We start from the raw sequence: 20,908 nt of genomic DNA, 5'->3' as shown, positions 1-20,908 counted from the left end.
AAGGTCATGAAGCTTCATCGCCAAACCTGCGAGATTATACGATCCACCATCGTGCGCTATACTCCCGGATCGAGCCGAAGCAAGTACTCAGACTGATAATGGAGCAGATTTTCGCAAAATCATGGATATTCTCTTGGAGATGAAAGGTCAGATTTATGCCTTGGGATGCGAAGTTCAAAGCTTGAAGAATGAAGGTCAAGCTTCTTCCTGTTCATTAAATGAAAAGATGCAAGCCCTCTCTATTCGAGAATCAGGCCAATGCCAAGAGTGAGGAGGTTGTATGCAGTGAAGGAAGACTTTAAAAGGCTGGAAGGCATTGTTAAGTCTATGGAAGATTTCCAGCTTGTCTGCGTTCCCAAGCAATCTTGATTTCATCTCATCCTTTTTAAATGATGACAAAAAGGGGGAGAGATGCATGATTTGAAAACTTTCAATCTTTTTATGTTGGATTGTGTTTAACTGTAAATGTTTTTGACAGACTTTGACTTTGTTTTGTGTCCGGATAAGAACCGCCTAGACTTGGACTTGACTTTCTTGCTTTTATTAATCAAAATTGATATCTTATGAATGGCTTAATCATATACTAGACTAACCTATTTTCTGTGGTTGCAGATTCTAGTGTTATTCTATTAGCCATTTATTTCTATAAGATATGCATATGTGGTTGAGAAATGTTTTGCAGGTCAAAGTTATCCAAATCTGCAGGAAGGTTTTGTCACCATCAAAAAGGGGGAGATTGTTGGAGAAATCCTCGTGAAGAGTTTTGAAGTTGACAAAACGTTTCCATCGATCTAGTCGAAGGTCAATGCAGACTCTGTTGGTTAAAGTCTCAAGACTTCCGGACAGCCGAGACTCAAGAATCAAAGTCTATCCTCATTGACAGATCACGATCCGTTGAAGAAAGGTTATCCCGAACTGAATGTTTTGTTCGGATTTAACCTTATCATCTGGAGAAGATCTCATGGCTGGAGAAGACGTATCGTAATCCTTTGATTGATCAAATTTGATTCAATGACTGAAGATTCGATGATTGTCTAAATATTATTGGAAGGTTCTACTTATGGAAACCGAGATCCCGATTGTATGGGCGAACAGATTGATAGGCTATCAACACGTTCCTTTAATAGCTCGAATGATCTTCCTAATTGATTCCGTCCAACGGGTAGATTGGAGGAATTCCTTTGGTAAGTGCCAACGGGTATGATGGCATAAAGGAGTATATAAGGAAGACGTCCTTAGTTGTTCGAGGAAGTGCGCGATAGAAAAATTCCAAAGTCTCGAAGCTCCTATTTGTTTAGATAAATCTTTTGAGCGAATACTTGTATACAAAAGAGAGACTATATTTGTGAGAGACCTTGAGGAAGTGTGGTAAAACATCTACACTTTGTGGAATCAAGGCAAAGCTGTGCTGTAACTTCTCTTTTGATCATAGTGAAATCCAGCCGGTGGGCTGTCAGTGCGGAAGAGTGGACGTAGGCTTGGAATAAGCCGAACCACTATAAATCCTGTGTTCAATTTTCTCTTCCTCACTATGGACCCGGGGTATCACAAATGGAAGACTGAAAACTCCACCATAAAAGGATGGCTGATAAACTCCACGAACCCAGCTTTAATCTGTAACTTTATTTACTTCCCAACTGCGAAAGTAGTTTGGGATGCAGTGGCTACTATTTTATTTTTTTTATTCGCCTGATGCTTTATAATTAAAGATGTTTTGAACAACTTTCATATGAACATTTTGCAAGATTCGAAACATAGAAAGCCTTATAAAATTGGAAAATAGTGAAGGTCCAGCAGTACACATACTATTCACACACATAGGGCTTAGGTTTGGGCTTGACAATTTGGGCTTGGGTTTAACTCATCCAAATTTGGGCCTTAACAAGCTTAATGGGCCTTTAATTGGGCGTAAGGCCCATTGGCCTAACTTGGGCATGTAGCCCATTGGGCTTCCAATTTCTGGCCCAACTTCACTTATCCAATAATTCGGGGTTTACCGATAATTAAGGAATTTGACGAAGTAATGTCCAATGATGGTCACTTAATCCTCTAAAGTTTGATATCCTTAACCAGTTTCAAATGCGACTTTAGCATAATTAAAATCAACAAGTGGCCTTTAGGGATTTCGTGAGTTAGACTCATGGTTGATTCGATATCAATCCATGTTTAAGCCATTTTCAATTCATAGATGATCCTCAGTTGTCATGTAATCGTGAGGGGTCAATTGCTCGTTCCAAAGTACACGCTCATTTGGAATTGGCTTAGGGCCGTTCGTAATCAATATAGTAATCGTGCGGAATTACCCACAATCTAATTATATACTATTATCAAAACGATTTATAACCATTCATGGATGGGTTTGAAACGGCTTAAAATTGTCCCTCATCGATCTTTATAGTCGAATTGTCAATTCATGGTAGAGTTCTCTAGTCATGCGCATCGAAATCCTAAATTACCTTTCCCAATAGGTTTAACACCTTTGAATGGCTCACGAACCAATTGAAAGCCTAATTCTACTCATTGTGCATTGATAGAAGTAAAACCCTTATCGTATCCTAATCGAATTTTGAGGATGTCACAAATATAATGACAAAAGTACGTTTCAAGTGCCAAAAGTTGGCACAAAGAGACACTTAAGTGCCAAAAGTTACGAAAGTAACACTTAAGTGTCAAAATTGGATAGAAATTGATCACTTAAGTACCATTCCGGCCAAAATTCGGCCAAAACGCTAACGTGTCAATTTCCCGGCGAAGCGAGTGCAAAATAATGTCGTTTTGCATGCTAACATGACCAAACAATGCAAAAACGACAGCGTTTTAATGCTGATGTGGTAAAAATTAATATAAAAATTAATTTAATTTAATTTAAAACTAAATTTATTTAAAACATTTAAAAATAAAAAATAAAAATATTAAAAATATTTATTAAAAAAAAAGTTCTTAGCCGCCTCCACCGAGAAGGGCCGACGACAAAAGGGGAGGGTCGGCCGGGTCGCCGAGCCCCGGCCCCCGGATCGGGCGAGGGTCGCAACCCTTGCTTGGTCGGGCCAAGAGCGCCGCCCGCCGAGGGTTGCCTTAGCGGGCGGTGGCCCTTGGCCTGGCCGGGCGAGGGCCGCCGACCCTCGTCGAATCTAGGCGTGGGTCGCAGCTCTCACCCAAATTTGGGGCGAGGGCTCGCGGGCCTTCACCGCCGGTTAGCCCAGTGGTCGGCCCTTGACCGGGCTCCGGCAACCCCGATCGACCCTCCCCCCTCCATTGCCGACCCTTCCCGATGGCGGCGAAGGCGACAACGGTTGAGGGCTGAGCCTCAGCCACCTCCCTTTTTTAAAAAAGAAAAATATTTTTTAAAAACATTTTTAATATTTGCATTTTTAAATGTTTTTATATATAATTAATTTAAATAATTTTTATATTAATTTTTTATCACATCAGCACCAAAATGATGTTATTTTGCACTCACTTCGCCGAAAGTTGACACGTCGGCGTTGTTGACACCTAATTTTGATCATGCTACTTCCTTATTCATCATATAAAAATTACATTAAGCATTTCATAGCATTACATTTAGGTAATAATAACATTCAAGATCAAACTTATCTTTTAGAAAATAAAAAAATATAGGATAATAAATAACATATAAAATAAAACATTTGGTTGTGGAGTAGGGGTGTGCAAAATACCCGGGAACCGCCCGGACCCGGACCGGAAAACCACCCGAAATCGGCGGTTCTTGAGGGAACCGGTCCGATTCCCGGTTCCATGGGCGGATCCACCCGCCCGCCCACCCGGACCGGACCGGTACCTATTTATAATAAAAAAAAAATACTAAACGAAAGTTACGAAGCCCTAATTCGCGAAGCCCTAATTCGCGTCTCATCTCTTTCGGTTTCTTCCTTAGTCTTCGATTCTCTTTTGTTTCTTCCTCGCCTCTTCTTTTCGTCTTCGATTCCTCCCCGAGCATCCACACCGCTGCCGCCGTTGTCCGCCCTCCGCCGGTGTCCGCCACAACCACTCGCTCCTTCGCCTTTGCTATCCACCCCCTTGCGCTGTCCGCCCGTCGCCGACGCTCGCCCCTGTCTTTGATTCCTCCCCGAGTGTCGACGCCGCCGCTGTTGCTCCTCCATTGCTGCTGTCCGCCCCCTCACGCCGGTCGCCACCCGCCACAATCGTTGCTCCTCCACCTCTCGCTGTCCATCTCGACCGAGCCCCTTTTCCGTCACTCAACAAGGTACGAAGCCCTAATTCGCGAAACCCTAATTCACGTCTCATCTCTTCCGGTTTCTTCCTCGCCTTCGATTCTCTCTCGTTTCTCTCTTCTCTTCGTTTCTTCCTCTGTCTCTTCTCTTCATCTTCGATTCCTCCCCGAGCATCCACGCCGCCGCCGCTGCTCCTCCTCCACCGTTGTCCGCCCCCTCGCCGGTCGCCACTCGCCACAACCGCTGCTCCTCCGCCTCTCTGTCCGCCCCTCGCCGACCCCCCTTCGTCTTTGATTCCTCCCCGAGCGTCACCGCCGCTGTTGCTCCTCCACCGCTGCTGTCCGCCCCCTCGCGCCGGTCGCCACCCGCCACAGCCGCTGCTCCTCCACCTTTGCTGTCCATCTCGACCGAGCCCCTTTTCTATCACTCAACAAGGTACGATTATCGACTTCCAGCTTGCCTCTCGATTCATCTTCCGCTTGCGAACTTGTACTTCGGTTCGATTACCCAATAGGTGAAGTGTTCAAGTCTTTGTTTTGGGAATCGATCGATGTTCATCTTGGCGCTTTGTCTTCGACGGTGCTCATGCTTGAATTTGCAGAATCCTGGGTTGCTTTTCCCTTTTGCTGTGTTTTTTGATTTCTTCCCTTGTGCTCATTGGTTCTAATCATCTAGTACTCACAAGATTGCACTTTTGGTTGTTGTTTATTTAACTTGTGTTGGCTTGAACACAGGGACATGGAGCTTGTGATTTCTTTCAATGGACAGATTCTCTAGTAGAAAATGTGGCCCCCAAAGATGTTGCAACTTCTGTTGTTGCACCTCCGGAAGTCATGGAAATTGAGTCGACAATGGCAGATGTTGGTGAAGATTACAAGGTAGATCCATGAGTCATCTTGAGGGTCTTTTCCCCCACCACACTTAGTTTTTTTTTATCATTCACGTGTAGTTGACTGTTATTTAATGTTGAGCATTCGTCTATTAATTATTGTTTTAGTTTTTGGATATTGGAACTTGGAATTTTAGAGCTCAAAACTTGGGAACCGGACTGGACTGGCGGTCCGGGAAACCAAAATTGTTTTGCAACCGTTTTATGTTGAAAACCAAAAAATTTTGCATCAAAATCGGTTTCATGGATCCACCCGAGAACCGGACCGGACCGGCGGTCCGGTTCCCGGTGGATCCCGGTTCTAGGTCGGGAACCGCCCGCCGGACCATGCACACCCCTATTGTGGAGGGGGATTTTGAAAGACTTTAGATTTTAGATAATAGGGCATTTTCAAAAAATGATCTTCTACGGTTAAGTGAACTATCTTGGAAAATTTTCACAAAGAATTTTATATTTTGGAATTATTTTTTGTTGAGCCCATCTCCTCTTTTCGAAGGAAGGATCATCTTTAAAGATTGGGTTAATATATGCAAATCTTCGTCCGCAGAACAAACTGATTTTTGCTCTATAAATAGAGAGTGCAAGGCTTCGAAATGAGGGGGCTTTCGGACTGAGTTTTCGAAACATTCACAAAAGGGAATAGTCAACAAAGTTTTTTTTTCAGCAGAAGACGGGAGGCAGAGAAGGGACAGAGAGGTCGTAGGGAAAGAGAAAGGTGAGGGGACGTGAGGGAGACTTGAGGAGAGAGAGAGTAAAAAAACAAAAAAACAAAATCACTGTGCTTCTTCTCCGAGAGGTCCCCGCCGACTCCGCTGCTGCTCATTGTGCCTCCGCCGCTGCCACGACCACCGTCTCCGGCGCCCTGCTGTTCCGCACCGCACCACCGCGCCACCACCGCGACCCTCTCGACCGACGCACCCTCAGCCCAATCGACGCCGCCGTCTCTGCTCCAACGCCTCAGCCTCAGCCTTCGCCGCGCCGACGCTCCCTACAACCCACTGATCCGGCCATCGTTCGCCTCCGGCCTTAGCCAGAATCCAAACCTGCTGCGACACCGTTTTCCCCTTTTGCCGGAGCCCGACGCCACTGCTCACCACCACCGCAGCGACCCGCGACCCAGCTACTGTTCGCCGGTCACCGACGCGCGCCTCCCTGTTGCTGCCAGTCGACCGAAGCTCCTCCCCTCTGGTCGCCGTACGCGAGGCCCGCGAAGCCGCCTCTGCTCCCGCCCCGCCGACGCCTGCTGAAGCCTCACCTCCCTGTTGCTCGCTGCCGCCGCGCGCTAATCTGCGAGTCGCTGGTGACTCGCGCCCAACGCCGCCCCACTTCAGCACTGACCCCCAAGCTCTGTCGCCGCATCTGCACCGTCACCCTATTCATTGCTGCCGAGCCATTCCTCAAGTCGGCCGTGCTCTGGACTAGGTAAACTTTTAGGTTAAATTCAGTTCAAGTATATGGATTCTTAGCTTGTGATCTTGACTTGATTTGTTTTGTCATATATAATCGTTATACGTTCAAGAAATTTGCCATATTAAGCCATAATAATAAAAAATATTGAACTAGATTTTTGATTATTTCGGCTTTTCATGACAAATTTATGGATTGCTTTGCGTAATTGATTCGCACTAAGATAATATGTCATTAATTTACATTGGTGGATTTTCAATAGGATATATATTTTGATGTGTCATCGTTATTTGCTCATCACATATCATGCATCATATGTCATATCTAGAACTTAGGTACTTAGGTCCATATACATTTCATGTTTAAAGCAACGCATCTTGATTTTTAAGATTTATATAGAATTAGGATAATTTTCCTTTAATAAAACCAAAAACAAAAAAACAAAAAAAGGGAACAAAAATGTTACTTAAGTCATATAGATTTCATAATATGTGCATACACACCACATAATCCCATTTCATGTCATCATTGTTTAATGTAGGTTGCGTATATGTATTAAAAAAAAGAATCATTAAAAAAAAATCATAAAAAGAACATACATATAGAATGACCACACCATCTATCCCAAATCATGTAGCATATGCATATTTAGAATTATGTAAATTAGATTATACACATATTATGATGGTTTAAGTTATATCATATGAATTGCATCTCACATGTCATTGAAGTAAAACTCATGCATATCAAATTTAAATTAATATTGCATATAATTAACATTTTTAAAGAAAAAGAAAAATTAGGTGTCATGTCATTTAGAAATCATGTTTAGGGCATACATTTTTATTAGCATTTTTGTAAGTTTTTTTTTTTTTTTTAGAGAGTAAACCTTAATAAGGTTGTAGTTTATAATTTGTTACAATCTATCACTTCGGTTTATTGAATGTTATTTTATTGATTGTGCATCCGCATGATCACTATTTGCTTATTAGTAGCTTAGGTTAAAATTAATCAAGACTGTGTGCAAAATATTTTTTGAAATTAAAATGAAAATGTACCAAAAGGCCGTTAGATTAATCTAGCGTAACCATGTCTCCAGGCCTATTGAATCTCTGATTCACAAAAGTAAAGTATTCTCCCATACTTTACTTGGATTTCTAATCAACCTAATTGGTTAGTGGCGACTCTAAATTGAGTATAATTGCATGGGTTAATTTCTTAGTATCAAGTCGCGATTGGTAGGACTTGGGAGGGTCCGTGCCAAGTCTTAGGACTTAGTAATCCATCAGCTTTCTTTGAGTAATTTACCCTCTAGAAGGTCGTGACAGCTTGACGACTTTGCTGAGAACGAGTTAAAACTCATAGTGGACATATGTCTGTTTCTTTTCAAAATATTTTTGTTTGACAGCTTGGCAACTTCGCTAGGAAGTAGTGCTTGCTAACTCTTTGTTTTGTAAGAAAGTGTTGAGATTAAATGTTTTTCTTATATATTGAAGTGTTGCTTGTATTATAAATTGTTGTGTATGATTTTCAAATTGTTTAGCACTACACATTGCACACACAACCTGCCATTGGACTTGGATCGCATTTAAGGCTTCTAGGATGGTGTTAAGAAATGAACCGACCTTGAACGTGAGACCGCGATATAGAGGTTGCCTTTCTCAACCCCGAAAATTTTTCTATGTGTCAAAATGTTTATCCTTGTTCGCGAAACTGCGTGATCATGGGATTTCCTTTTGACTAAGCCAGAGCTAAGAGGACCCGACATTTGTACGTGAGACTGCGACTAGTTGGCCCATCCTCTTGGCTCTAACTTGCTAAGCCTTGTAATTTAGGTGTTAAGCCTTACATCTCATGCGCCTGTCTATGCGGTTGCCATTTTCCTTTGTGAAATAAGTATTCTTACCTTATATCATGCAAGCTATTTACTTTATTACACTTTCTTTTGGTCCATGACAAAAGGTCAATTGTGGGTCTTAATCTATATACAATGGGAAGATCCGATGTTCAATTCGTTCCAACTCCCAAGATTAAGCTTAAAGTGTGGTGAAATAAATTATGTAAAGAAGGTCAAGATTATGTGGAGTCAATATTAAGACAGCTCATCCCCCTTTTGGATATTGGAGTCCATAGTGGTATTTTGCAAGCTATAGCACACTTTTGGTGTCCCAAAACGGCTACTTTTGGTAAGAATGAGCTAACTCCAACACTGGAAGAGTATAGCGTTATCATAGGAATGCCCCTTGAGATTGAACTTGTTAGGCCACCTCTTGGTATAGAACCCACGTCAATTTATCTCAATTTCTAAGAATTAAAACTGATGAGGTTAAGAAAGTTTTGAAAGCTAATTGCAATACATGCCCATTCTCCTTTTTGCTAATCATTTTTTAAATCAATCTTCAATGCACCAAAAGGGTAGGATATTCATCTTAGCATTCTTTGGATTTATAATATTTCCTCATTGAAGAAATGCTATTAATCCATCGATTGCATGGGTGGTCAAACAAGTATGTACTAGCATAAACTTTATAAACATGATTTTAGCTAAGACATTTTTATCCCTCAACCGTTTTAAACAAAATGGAGGAAAAATCATAAATGCCTCTCCTGAACTTTTACAAATTTAGTTTCTTTTTCACGTGAAGGAGTTTGGTCATTTTATGCATCGAGGTGAAATTGATGATTCTTATCACCCAATAAAGAGATTTTCAATCTTAGAAAAAAAGTATACCGAAAGTCATTTTCCGATTGGGTAACTTTTCTAAAAGATCCAAATCTCAGGGGCTTCCTATGGTATGCTAAATGGTTCCATGTTAGCGCAGCTCATTTTTCTCATAAGACAAATAATCCAGTTCCACTTATGAGAATCACTAGTGCGACATCTTACTATCCTTATAGAGTGGCCTACCAGTATCGAGTGCTCCAGGATATCCCACCTCCTCTCTGAATGGACCTATTTCAAGCCCGCTTCGTGCGTAAGGATCACAAATATCTCAATGAGATCGAATGCCTTGAAAATGTATGGAATGAATGCCATCCGGAAAAGATAGTGATGCCTAGAAGGTTGAAGGGAAAAGAGAGGGTTTTTCACGCCTCGGATTATTATATCCACCATTACAAGATCCCTCAAGCTTTACTTCCCATGATTCCTGAAGTGACCGTAAAGCCCACTCGTAAAGCACAAATTGAACATCTTGAAGAAACGGTGGAAAGGAATGAAGCTCGTATCTCTAAGTTGGTTCGATAGAACAACAAGCTTCGAAATACTATGATCTCCCAATTGTATATGGAAAAGAGTCACTAGACTTAGGAGTTTAATTCTAGCTTTAGGGTGTTATTTCAATTTCTTAGATTGATGTTTTAGGGATTTAATTTCCTACGGAGTTATTTTAATGTCTTAAGTTGATGTCTTTGGAATTTGATTTCACTTAATAAAATAAACAATCGATTGTCATGGACCAATCTCATTTGTTATGATGTTTACTGTATTTTTTACATTACTAGGTAACAACATGGCTCACCCAAGATCGCCAATCCGTACTCGTTCTAGAGCAACAATGGCCGATAACATCGAACAAATGTGTGTTGCTGAGCAAACTCGTATCGCTATCCTCGAATCGGAGATGAAGTAAATCCTGAATGTTCTTGAGCAGCTCTCTAAACAAATCGATTCTCTCCAAACAAACACTGTCCCATCAGCTCCGCAAGTTGAAGTGGTGTTACCAAAACATGCTCCCATGGCTTATTCAAGAGATAAAGGCAAGAATACATCCACAAGTAGCCCATCAACCTCTGATGATGCCTCCATGGTTAAAATTATTGATGCACCTCAAACCGTTATTGATGATAAGGTACAAGTGATACATTCGGCTATACCAAAAATTGAGCAAGAAAAAAGCTTGGCAAAAATTGAGGAGAAACTTAAGCAGTTGCAAGGTTCATTTAGCCAAGGCCCAACTGATTTCTACCATTATGCAAAGGTCAAGATACCAAAGAAGTTCAAAATGCCAGACTTTAAAAAGTACGATTACACATCTTGCCCAAAAATCCATCTACAGACTTAAGTGGTCAGGATGACCCAATATGTTGATAACATACCCTTGATGATTCAACAATTTCAAGCAAACCTAATAGGATTGGCTCTACAATGGTACATTATGAAGAAAATTAATCTCCTAGAGATTTTGGAGGATTTGACTGACGCCTTCTTCAAGTAATATAAGTATAATATTGATGTCACTCCATCTCGAGAAGATTTACTTCACATTAAGAAAAATAAGACTGAATCTTTCAAGGCATATGTCACAAGATGAAGGACCATAGCTGCTCAAATTACTCCGGAGCTGACGGAAAAGGAGCTGATGGATTTGTTCATGAAGACACTCCCGCCTGAATATCGAAATCTAATGCTGGGTTCGACTACCGAAGTCATTCAATCAACTAATCCTTGTCGGCGAGCGAATTGAAGTAGCCTTGCGTGATGGATGGGCGTCTGACCAAACCAGCTCGTATATGAGAGTCTCAACCAAGAAGGATAATGAACCTATAGCGGAGGTTAATGCAGCTTATGTTCAACCACCTCGCCCTACCCCAAACACCCAATAGGGAGGAGCGCAATCATTCTTTGGCCAACAGAAAAACTCTTCTAGGCGTCAATTTACGCCACTTCCTAAGCCCTTGTCCAAGATCTTGCCGACCCTTCATAAGAAAGGATTACTCGCTATGAAACCTAAGCGATCTAATCCCAAGCATTTCCCCAACTATAATCCGTCCAAGACATGTACTTACCATATGAGGGAGGTAGGGCATTTTGTCGATGATTGTTATATGCTGCGACACAAAATCCAAAATCTTTTTGATGCTAAGGTGGTGTTGACACCTAATTTTGTTTTCATGTACAAAAAAATTATTAGAAAAAGAAAAATAACAAAACAACAAAAGAAAAAGAAAAAAGAACAAAACAGCAACAAAAATGCAGCTTTTTCCCTTGTGCGGCCCAAGCCCATTTTCCCTTTGGCTGGGCCCACGCCCAGCCTTCTCCCTCCTCCACCTTCGCATTTGAAACCCGAGAACGGAGGAGAGCTGGGCGAGAACGGGGAGAGCTCGAGAGAGGCAAAGAGAAAGGAGGGGAGAAACCAGCAAAGAAGAAGGGGCCGTCACCGTCCCTGCGCCGGCCATACCATCCCGGTCATCCCTCGGCGCCGTCGCCGCACCGAATCTCTGCCGAGTCGCTGCCGCCCACCACCATCCGCTTCAATGTAGACCCGACGCCGTTCGAGCCGCTGTGACCCGCCGGTCGCTTGCCGCCTCCGTCCCAGCCAGACCGCGTCGCCCCCGGAGCCGCGACGCCGCCCGGCCACAGCTGTCGCCCGACCAACTGCGACCGCCGCTGTCTCACCGGAACCCAAATCTAAACGAGAGGAGTCGGCGTCAAGAAGCAATGCGGTAGAGAGGAAGAGAGGAGAGGGGGAACAAAAAAGGGGGAATAGAGAGAGAGTTGAAGAAAAGAAGGAGCGGCGCCGAGCCGCCCAATCGATGCTGTCCCCCGCTGTCTTCTCTAGAACCCAAATGCGAGGGAACGGAGGGGAGGAGGGCAACGGCGGCGCTGCCCAACGCCATCCTCGCCGTCCTCCTCGCCGCCCCAACCCGACGCCGCTCGACCAACCGAGACCGCCACTATCTTCCCCGAAACCCAGATCTGGAGAAGCCGAGGGAGCAGCTCGCCGCCAAAGCCACCTACAAGTCTGCCCTTTCTCCTCGACGCCAAGCCGCCGTTCTCTGCACCTCGAGCGACGCCCACACCTTCGCGCCGTTGTTGCCGGCGCGCGGACGTCCCGCCCGGCCTGCTCATTAGCAGCTCGAGCCACCACTGCGCCTCCGCCCGTGACGACCTGCCGCGCTCTGCTCGCAAATCGACAGCACCCGCCGCCGCTGTCTCCGACGTCGCCCGAGCCTCCTCGCGCCACCGCCACTCCACTCGAGTCGGCCACACGTCCCCGCCAGCGGCGGAGTTCCTCCTCGCCCGCCGGCTCGCGTCACCGCTTCGCCGCGAGCTCGCGTCGCCGTCCCCGCGCCGCCGGGCCTCGCCGCTCCGTCCTCCCGCCGCGCCGCCGCCGCCCGCCGCATTGCCTCCGCCACCCGCCGCGCCGCCGCTGCCGTCAAGCCCGCCGCCGGCCAATAAGTCGGCGGTGCCAAAGCAAAAACCCTAAAGAAGAGAGGTACAAACCGGGTCAAAGAAATGCGTAGGGTTTTAGGTGAATCGGGCCGAGTTTGGGCTGTTTTTGCTTATGGGTTTTTGGGGCAAAAAAGAACACTTCAAGTGCACTTAACTTTCGTTAATGAAAGGGACACTTAAGTGCCATAACTTACGAAAGGTACACTTAAGTGCCAAAATCGGAGTAAAATGGATCACTTGAGTGCCAATCCTCAGGCCAAAATCCGGCCAAAATGCGACGTGTCAATTTTCCTCGGCGAAACGAAGTGCGAAACGGCGTCGTTTTAATGCTGATGTGGCCAAAAATTTAATAAAAATTAATTTAAAACTAAATTTATTTAAATATTTATAAAATATTAAAAAATTTTAAATTTTTAAATTTTTAAAAATTTTAAAAATTTCAAAAAACTAAAAATATTAAAAAAATTTAAAAAAATTTAAAAATTTAAAAATTTAAAAAAATTTTAGAAAATTTTGTAAAAATTTTATAAAATTTTATAAAATTCTATTAAATTTTATAAAATTCTATAAAAATTTATAAATTTCTATAAAAATTTATAAAATTCTATAAAAATTGATAAAATATTTAAAAATTAAAAAGAAATTAAAAGTTAAAAAAATAAAAAAAATTCAAAAATTTTAGAAAATTTAAAAAAATTTTAAAAATTTTAGAAAATTAATTAATTTTAATTTAAAATAAAATTATTTAAAAATTTTAAAAATAAAATTTTAAAATTAAAAACATTTGCAAAATTAAAAAAGTTACAAAAAAATAATTTAAAAAAAAAAAAAAAAGAAGAAAAGGGTGCCGGTTGAGGGCTGAAATTTTTGTAAATTTTTTTAAATTTTTGTAAATTTCGTAAGTTTTTAAATTTTTTGTAACTTTCTAAAATTGTTTGTAAATTTTTTTGAATTTTTTGTAAATTTTTATAAATTTTGTAAATTTTTTTTAACTTTCTAAAAATTTTGCAAATTTTTAAAATTTTTAAAATTTTAATTATTTTTTCTAAATTTTTTAAATTTTATGTAAATTTTATAAATTTTTGTAATTTTTAACTTTCTAAATATTTTTGTAATTTTTTTAAATTTTTTAATTTTTTTTTGTAAATTTGTAAATTTTTGTAATTTTGTAATTCTTTTTTTTTTTAATGTTTAAAGTTTCTAAATTTTTTAAAAATGTTTTAAATAAATTTATTTTTAAATAAATTTATTTTAAATTTAATTTAAATAATTTTTATATTATTATAAAATTCGAATGATGTCAAAACGACGTCGTTTTGGCCGAGTCGGCGACTCACTCTCAGTGACACATCGGCGAAATATTAATATTTTAATGCCACGTATGATTTCCGGCCAACTTCGCCGGAGATGGCACTTAGGTGTCCCACTTTTCTTAAAATGTGGCACTTAAGTGTACCTTCGTGAGTTATGGCGACTTAAGTGTCCTTTGCCAAAGCTTATGGCGCTCAGGGGGTCCGCACGTCGGGTTTTGGGTTTGGGCTGGTTTAGCATAGGCTTGTGGCCTGCTTTCTTTTAAAAAGAGAGGAGGGGGACCTCTTGGGTTGGGCCCGCGATTCGGCCCACCTGCTCCTAATCGGACCGATCCGCGCGACCGGGTCCGAACCGGGTTGGGTTGACCGGACCGTTCGGTCCGGTTTAAAAAATATATATTTTTTTATTTTTAAAAAAAAAAACAATTTCGAAAATCCAAAAATTTAAAACTTTTAAAAATTTTAAAAATAACTAAAAAGAAATAAAAAAATTTAAAATTTTTTTAAAAAAAAAAAATTAATTAAAAATTTCGAAAATTCAAAATGATGGGGTTTGATTAGGACTTGTCATGTATTGCCATTTTAGTGTAATTAGACCTTTATGTGCTCGTATATTAATTATGTTGCATGTTTAATTTATATATCTAGTTTTGTTTGATGTCACGTGTTTAATTTTATGGCAATTAGGATCTTGATAGTTATGATTATTACTTTAATGATTGCGCACCCGCATGATCACCTCGTATGTTAGTGGATAAGTATAAAATTAATCCAAACTGCTCGACAAAAATCATTTTGTTAAAATGAACAAGATTAGGTACCGAAAGGGCACTAATTGATTAATTAGTGTAATCAAGTCCCCGAACCTAGATTCTCTGGTTGCGTAGGAAATGAGGTATACTCCCATACCTCACTTGGTTTCTAGTCGACCCCAATAGGCTAGTGGCGACTCCTTTTGTGCAAAATTTCTAAAGAATATCCCAATGTCACGCGGGGTATGGGCTTGGGAGAGCCCGCGCCTGATCATGGGCCTTAGGCCCGTCCTTTAGGCAATACCCCTAAACCTGTTCCCTCCTCCCGAGGGTAGGTCGCGACAGGTGGTTTCATTCCGCGATGCACAACCAAACATCTAGAATAACCCACTCCCCGACCACCCATAAGCTATGAATGCCATTTTTAATTTTGATGCTAGTAGAAATAAGAGCTTGAAAGTGCATGTAAATGATGTTTATAAAGGCTTAGTTCGAGCTGGATATTATTCAAATGCAAAAGAGCCCACCATGTTTCAGAAGATGCAAAGAGTTAAGACAATGTCCAAGAAGGGGATGATTGTTTACGCATATCATACCGGCATAGTTTTGACTATCGCTCCAATCATTATTGATTTGGAGGACGAGTTTTCTGATTTTGAGGATGAGTTTACTAGCTTGAATATTGAAGCTAACGATTTCCTAGCTCTTGACATGCCACCGTTGGAAGATGCGTCGGATGAAGATGGATTAATCATTAACGATGTGCCACCATCAAATGATGAAGAATTGATTCTTGATGTTACACAACCCTATGCATATACGAATGATAAGGCAATACCATGGTGTTATGATGTGGAGATAGATGTGGTCGCTCAATTGGGACGCGCTTACGCTCAAGCCAACTCACAACCTGTCAAGATAGTCACTGATGAGGAGGCTAAAGAATTCTTAACCGTAATTAAGGCAAGTGAGTATAACGTAGTGGACCAACTTCGTAAAATGCCCGCACAAATCTCCATATTATAGTTGCTTTTGACATCAGAGAAACATCAAAAGTCCTTGATAAAAGTCCTTAATGAAGTACATGTCCCAGAGTCCATTGAACTTGAGAAGTTGGAGGAATTTGTGGGGGCCATTCTATTAAAGGACTAGATTGCTTTCTCAGATGATGAATTCCCAGATGAAGGAAGAGGACATAGCAAAGCCCTTTAAATCTCAGTCAAGTGTCGAAATATCTTGGTGTCCCGTGTACTCATTGATAATGGATTGGCTTTAAACATATGCCCTCTAGTAACTCTAAAGCGTCTTGGGTATGATTTGGGGAAAATTTGCACGGCTAAGACTTCTGTTCGAGCATTTGATGGGACAAAAAAAGAAGCAGTTGGAAAAGTTGATTTAGACTTGCAAATAGGGCCAGTGTTATTTAATGCAATTTTCAGGTCCTAGACATACCTACAACATTCAACTTTTTGTTAGGTCGTCCATGGATTCATGCAGCAGGGGCGATTCCTTCAAGTCTTCACCATAAAGTAAAATTTGTGACAAAAGGGAAGCTTATTACGGTCCAAGGAAAAGACGAGTTCAAAATTTATCACGAGACGACTATCCCATATGTTGAACCAGATTGTAAAAAAGAGTCTAGTTTTCAAGCATTTGAGTTGGTTTTGACCATTCACGTTTCTCAAGGCACTACCCTACCCACTCCAGCATTATCTAAGTCAGTGGTCATGGTAGGCAAGATCATGGTGGGGAGTGGTTTTGCCCCAAGTAATTTAGGTCTACATGGTCAGGGCACTCGCCAACCAATTGAGGCCGGGCAGAATTCATACACGACTAGATTGGACTATTGTGGTAGAGGTGGACGATCCTGTAGAGGAAGAGGAAGAGAACAAGAACGAACTGGCTTCACTATACTCCATATTAGGTCTACATTCCTTGGACCTGCGAAGATGATGCATGAGGAAGAAGAGGCGATTGATACTGCGTTCAATACTCCAAGCCTTCAGGTGCTAACATCGATGTTTATAATGTTATTCCTGTCAGATGGGGAGAGGTAAACAAGCCGGTTGCAGACACCATTCGATCCACTGGAAAAGATGACGCACTCGAAGAAATGACTGAATTGTTTGAAGAGAATTTAGTGTTTGCCATCGATGAAGCTCGAGAGTAAGAGAATTTTAATTATTTGAACATTCCTCTGCGTAGGAGTTTTTATTGCTTTCCTTATTTGCATGTTAAGATTTTCATTTCTAGGATTTATCTCATTTCAATAATGTAATTTGCTTTTCATCCAATAAAATACATGGAGATTTTCATGTTTTAAGGGCATGTTGAAGTACACCAAACTAGCCTTGTGATGAAATCCTACCAAAAGAAAATGGCAATGAGCTAATTCTGAAGGCTGGACTTCTTCATGTTCCCTTTAAAAAAATTTCAAAATAAAATAATTTTTCAGCATGCATCTAATTTACCCCGTTTGTTTGTTTTAATTATCTACTTTATGTTTCAGGTGCAACCCTGCACACATTTGCTTTAATGAAGATGAAGTGTTAAGTCCAAGTTATGAGGAGCAAGATGATTCAACGGATATTCAACGTAGTTAGGAGCAACAAGAAAGTTCAAAGCCAATCACTGCTCGGCAGATTGTCACCATAAATCTTAGTGAGACGGAAGGCACCAAGGAGGTTAAAATTGGGGCAGACTTGACCAAATCTAAAGCTCAACGCTTGACCCGATGCTAAAGGAATACCAGGATGTCTTTGCCTAGTCTTATACTAATATGCCAGGTCTAGATCCATCCATTGTTGAATATTGTCTCTCGACTAATCCCGATGCACCTCCCGAGAAGCAAAAATTACGGAGAATTAAGCCAGAACTTTCCAAGAAAATAGAGGAGGAAGTCATGAAACTCCTTGACATGAAACTCATCGAGGTATCACAATATCCTAAGTGGATAGCAAACATAGTGCCAATACTGAAAAAAAGATGGTCGCATTAGAGTATGTGTCGACTATAGAGACGTGAACAAAGCCAACCCCAAAGATGATTTCCTGCCTCACATTGATGTTCTCTTGGATAATACTATTGGCTTTGAGCTCTTTTCATTTATGGTGGATTTTCAGGATATAACCAGATCAGGATGACTGAAAAAGACGAAGAGAAAACAGCATTCATCACCCCATGGAGAACTTTTTTGCTATAGGGTCATGCCTTTTGGCCTTAAGAATGCCGGGGCAACATATCAACGGGCCATGGTAACACTTTTCCATGATATGATGCACAAAAAGATAGAAATTTATGTTGATGATATGATTACCAAAACCCAACCAGGAGAAGATCAAGTTAAGACTTTACATAAGTTATTTGAACGACTTCGTGAGTTTAAGTTACGTCTTAATCCAGCAAAGTGTGTGTTTGGAGCAACTTCTGGCAAACTATTGGGTTTCATAGTCAGTAGTAGGGGCATTGAGATTGATCCCTCAAAAGCTAAAGCAATTTGTGATTTGCACCCTCCAACCACGGTGAAAGAAGTCTGAAGCCTTTTAGGGAGGATGAACTATATAGCTCAATTTATCTCACAACTCTCTGAAACTGATAAGCCTTTCTTCAAGCTTCTCAAGAAGAATGCCCAAGTTAAATGGGATGATGAATGCCAGGAAGCATTTGAAGAGTTGAAGCAATACTTGATGAATCCGTCAATACTCGTTCCTCCTACGCTAGGGCAACCTTTAATTCTCTATCTCACAATTAATAAAGAGTCGTTTGGAGCAATGCTAGCTCAAAAAAGATCGACAGATGGGAAGGAATGTGTCATTTACTACTTAAGCAAGAAGTTCTCAACAACATAAATGAACTACTCTAATGTTGAGAAGATGTGTGCCACTTTAGTATGGGTTTTACACAGACTGCGGCAATACACCTTGCACTACCAAACATTTCTAGTTTGTGAGAATGACCCCATCAAGTACTTGTTAGAACAACCAGCTTTGGTGGGGAAATTAGTGAAATGACAAATTCTGATTTCCGAGTTTGAAGTGCAAAGTGTACCACAAAAATCTGTTAAAGGTCAAGCAATTGCAGACATGTTAGCAAACGGCACTATGAGGATGCAGGATGAAGACGAATATGATTCCCTGGATGATCGCATTTTGACAATGGAAAAGGAGTTAACCTATCTTAACCTATATGGGTTTGATACTGGAGCAGTTCTAATTTCTCCCGATGGTCAACACTATCCTATAGCTGCAAAGTTGGTATTTCCTTGCACCAACAACATAGCTGAATATGAAGCGTGCATTCTTGGCCTGCAGGCGGCCATTAAATGGAGGTTAGCAAGTTGAAGATGTTCAGTGATTCCGCACTTATTATCCTCCAAACTGTTGGAAAGTGGAGGACTAGAGATGCCAAACTAGTCCCTTACCATGATTACTTGGAAGACCTTGTAAAGGAGTTTGACGAAATATCATTCGAGTACTTGTCAAGGTCTCATAATTAATTTGCAGATGCACTTGCAACTTTGTCGTATATGCTCAAAGTTACGGAAGGATTAGAAATTGAACCTTTAAAGATTGAAGTGCTTGCAAAGCCAACCTATTGCATGGTAGTGATAGAAGAACCGAACAGAAAACCATGGTACCATGACATCATGACCTATATTCATAAGGTGAGAGTTCCCAGAAGGTAGCAATCCAGCTAACCAAAAGCATCTTATGAAACTTGCTTCCAAGTTCTTTATTAGTGGGGATACATTATACAAACAGTTCTTCAACTCCGTCCTACTTAGATGCATCAATGCTAAGGAAGCCACTCAGTTGATGGAGGAAATACACGAAAGAGTATGTGGTCCTCATATGAGTGGCCACATGTTAGCGAAGAAAATTATGAGGCTAGGTTATTTCTGGCTGACCTTAGAGAGTGATTGCATTCAACATGTCCGGAGTTGCCACCGTTGTCAGATTTATGGAGACAAGATAAATGTTCCTCCAAATGAGCTGTATTAATTGTCGGAACCATGGCCTTTTTCAATGTGGGGGCATCGATGTAATCAACCCAATTAACCCAAAAGCCTCGAATGGTTACCATTTCATCCTTGTCGCCATCGATTATTTCACAAAATGGATAAAGGCAACATCCTATGTAGTTGTTACTGCAAAGAATGTCGTGAAATTTGTGTGACGTGACATTATTGCCCGTTATGGCGTGTCCGGAGCTATCATCACAAACAACGGGACGAACCTAAACAACAAGCTTGTCAATGATTTTTCAAGGAGTTTAAAATTCGTCATTTGAATTCACCGCCTTATTCCCCCCAAATGAATGGCGATGTTGAAGCAACGAATAAGAACATCAAGAAAATTCTAGCAAAGATAGCTGAGAATTATCGTGACTGGCATGAAAGGCTTCCTCACGCTCTGATGGCCTATAGGACTTCAATTCGCACCTCTATTGGGGCAACTCCTTTTTCTCTAGTGTACTGCATGGAAGCAGTCCTGCCAGTTGAAGCAGAAATCCCTTCTCTAAGAGTATTGTCTTAGTCTAAACTGACGGAAGCTGAATGGGCACAACAGAGGTATGACCAACTTAATATGATTGATGAAAAACAATTGAAGGCCATATGTCATGGTCAGTGTTATCAACAGTGAGTGGCCAAGTCTTTCAATTAGAAGGTTTGCCCAAGACTTTTCAAGGTCCATGATTTGGTGATACGCAAGATGCTACCAATTAACCTTGATCCTCGTGGCAAGTTCACTCCAAATTATAGTGGGCCATACATCGTGAAGAAAGTACTTCCCGGTGGTGCTTTAATCTTTGCAAAAATGGATGGGCGGGAATTCATGAATCCTGTAAATTCTGATGCTGTAAAGAAATACTATCCATGAATAAAAAAGGCTCGTAAAAGCCTTTCCCTCGCTCAAAGTCAATCAAATCTCTAGTGTATAATGATGCATGTTTTATTTTTGCAGGGGTAAAGAACGGATGTGAACGATGGTGTCCTCTATCTTTGTAAGGAACCTCTATGAGCTTCCTTACAAAGAGGGGGCAAGACATGGACACCTAATAGCTTTGACTTTATGATCCGAGGTGTAAGAATAGAGCATGACCTCTTTATCATTATAGAATGCTTTCACATAATATTGTGCAATTCACCAATTCCACTTGAAATTTATCAAAATGGATAA

The 20,908-nt window shown here is 41.1% G+C and overlaps 1 protein-coding gene across 1 annotated transcript; it reads right to left on the bottom strand.

Moving 5' to 3' along the window:
- Positions 1-12,049: 12,049 nt before the first annotated feature.
- LOC120290252 (PE-PGRS family protein PE_PGRS30-like) lies at positions 12,050-15,135 on the bottom strand. The gene is made up of 2 exons (XM_039306078.1): positions 15,121-15,135; positions 12,050-12,697 (listed from the first exon to the last, which is right to left on the bottom strand). The coding sequence occupies exons 1-2, from the start codon at positions 15,133-15,135 to the stop codon at positions 12,050-12,052; spliced, it is 663 nt and encodes a 220-aa protein (XP_039162012.1).
- Between the last annotated feature and the right edge of the window lie 5,773 nt (positions 15,136-20,908).

The sequence above is a fragment of the Eucalyptus grandis genome, chromosome 2 (genome assembly GCF_016545825.1).
Source record: "Eucalyptus grandis isolate ANBG69807.140 chromosome 2, ASM1654582v1, whole genome shotgun sequence".
In the NCBI taxonomy this organism is placed as follows: Eukaryota; Viridiplantae; Streptophyta; class Magnoliopsida; order Myrtales; family Myrtaceae; genus Eucalyptus; species Eucalyptus grandis.
Note: the sequence above shows the minus strand (reverse complement) of the source record. Positions and strands in the feature narration are given on the sequence as shown.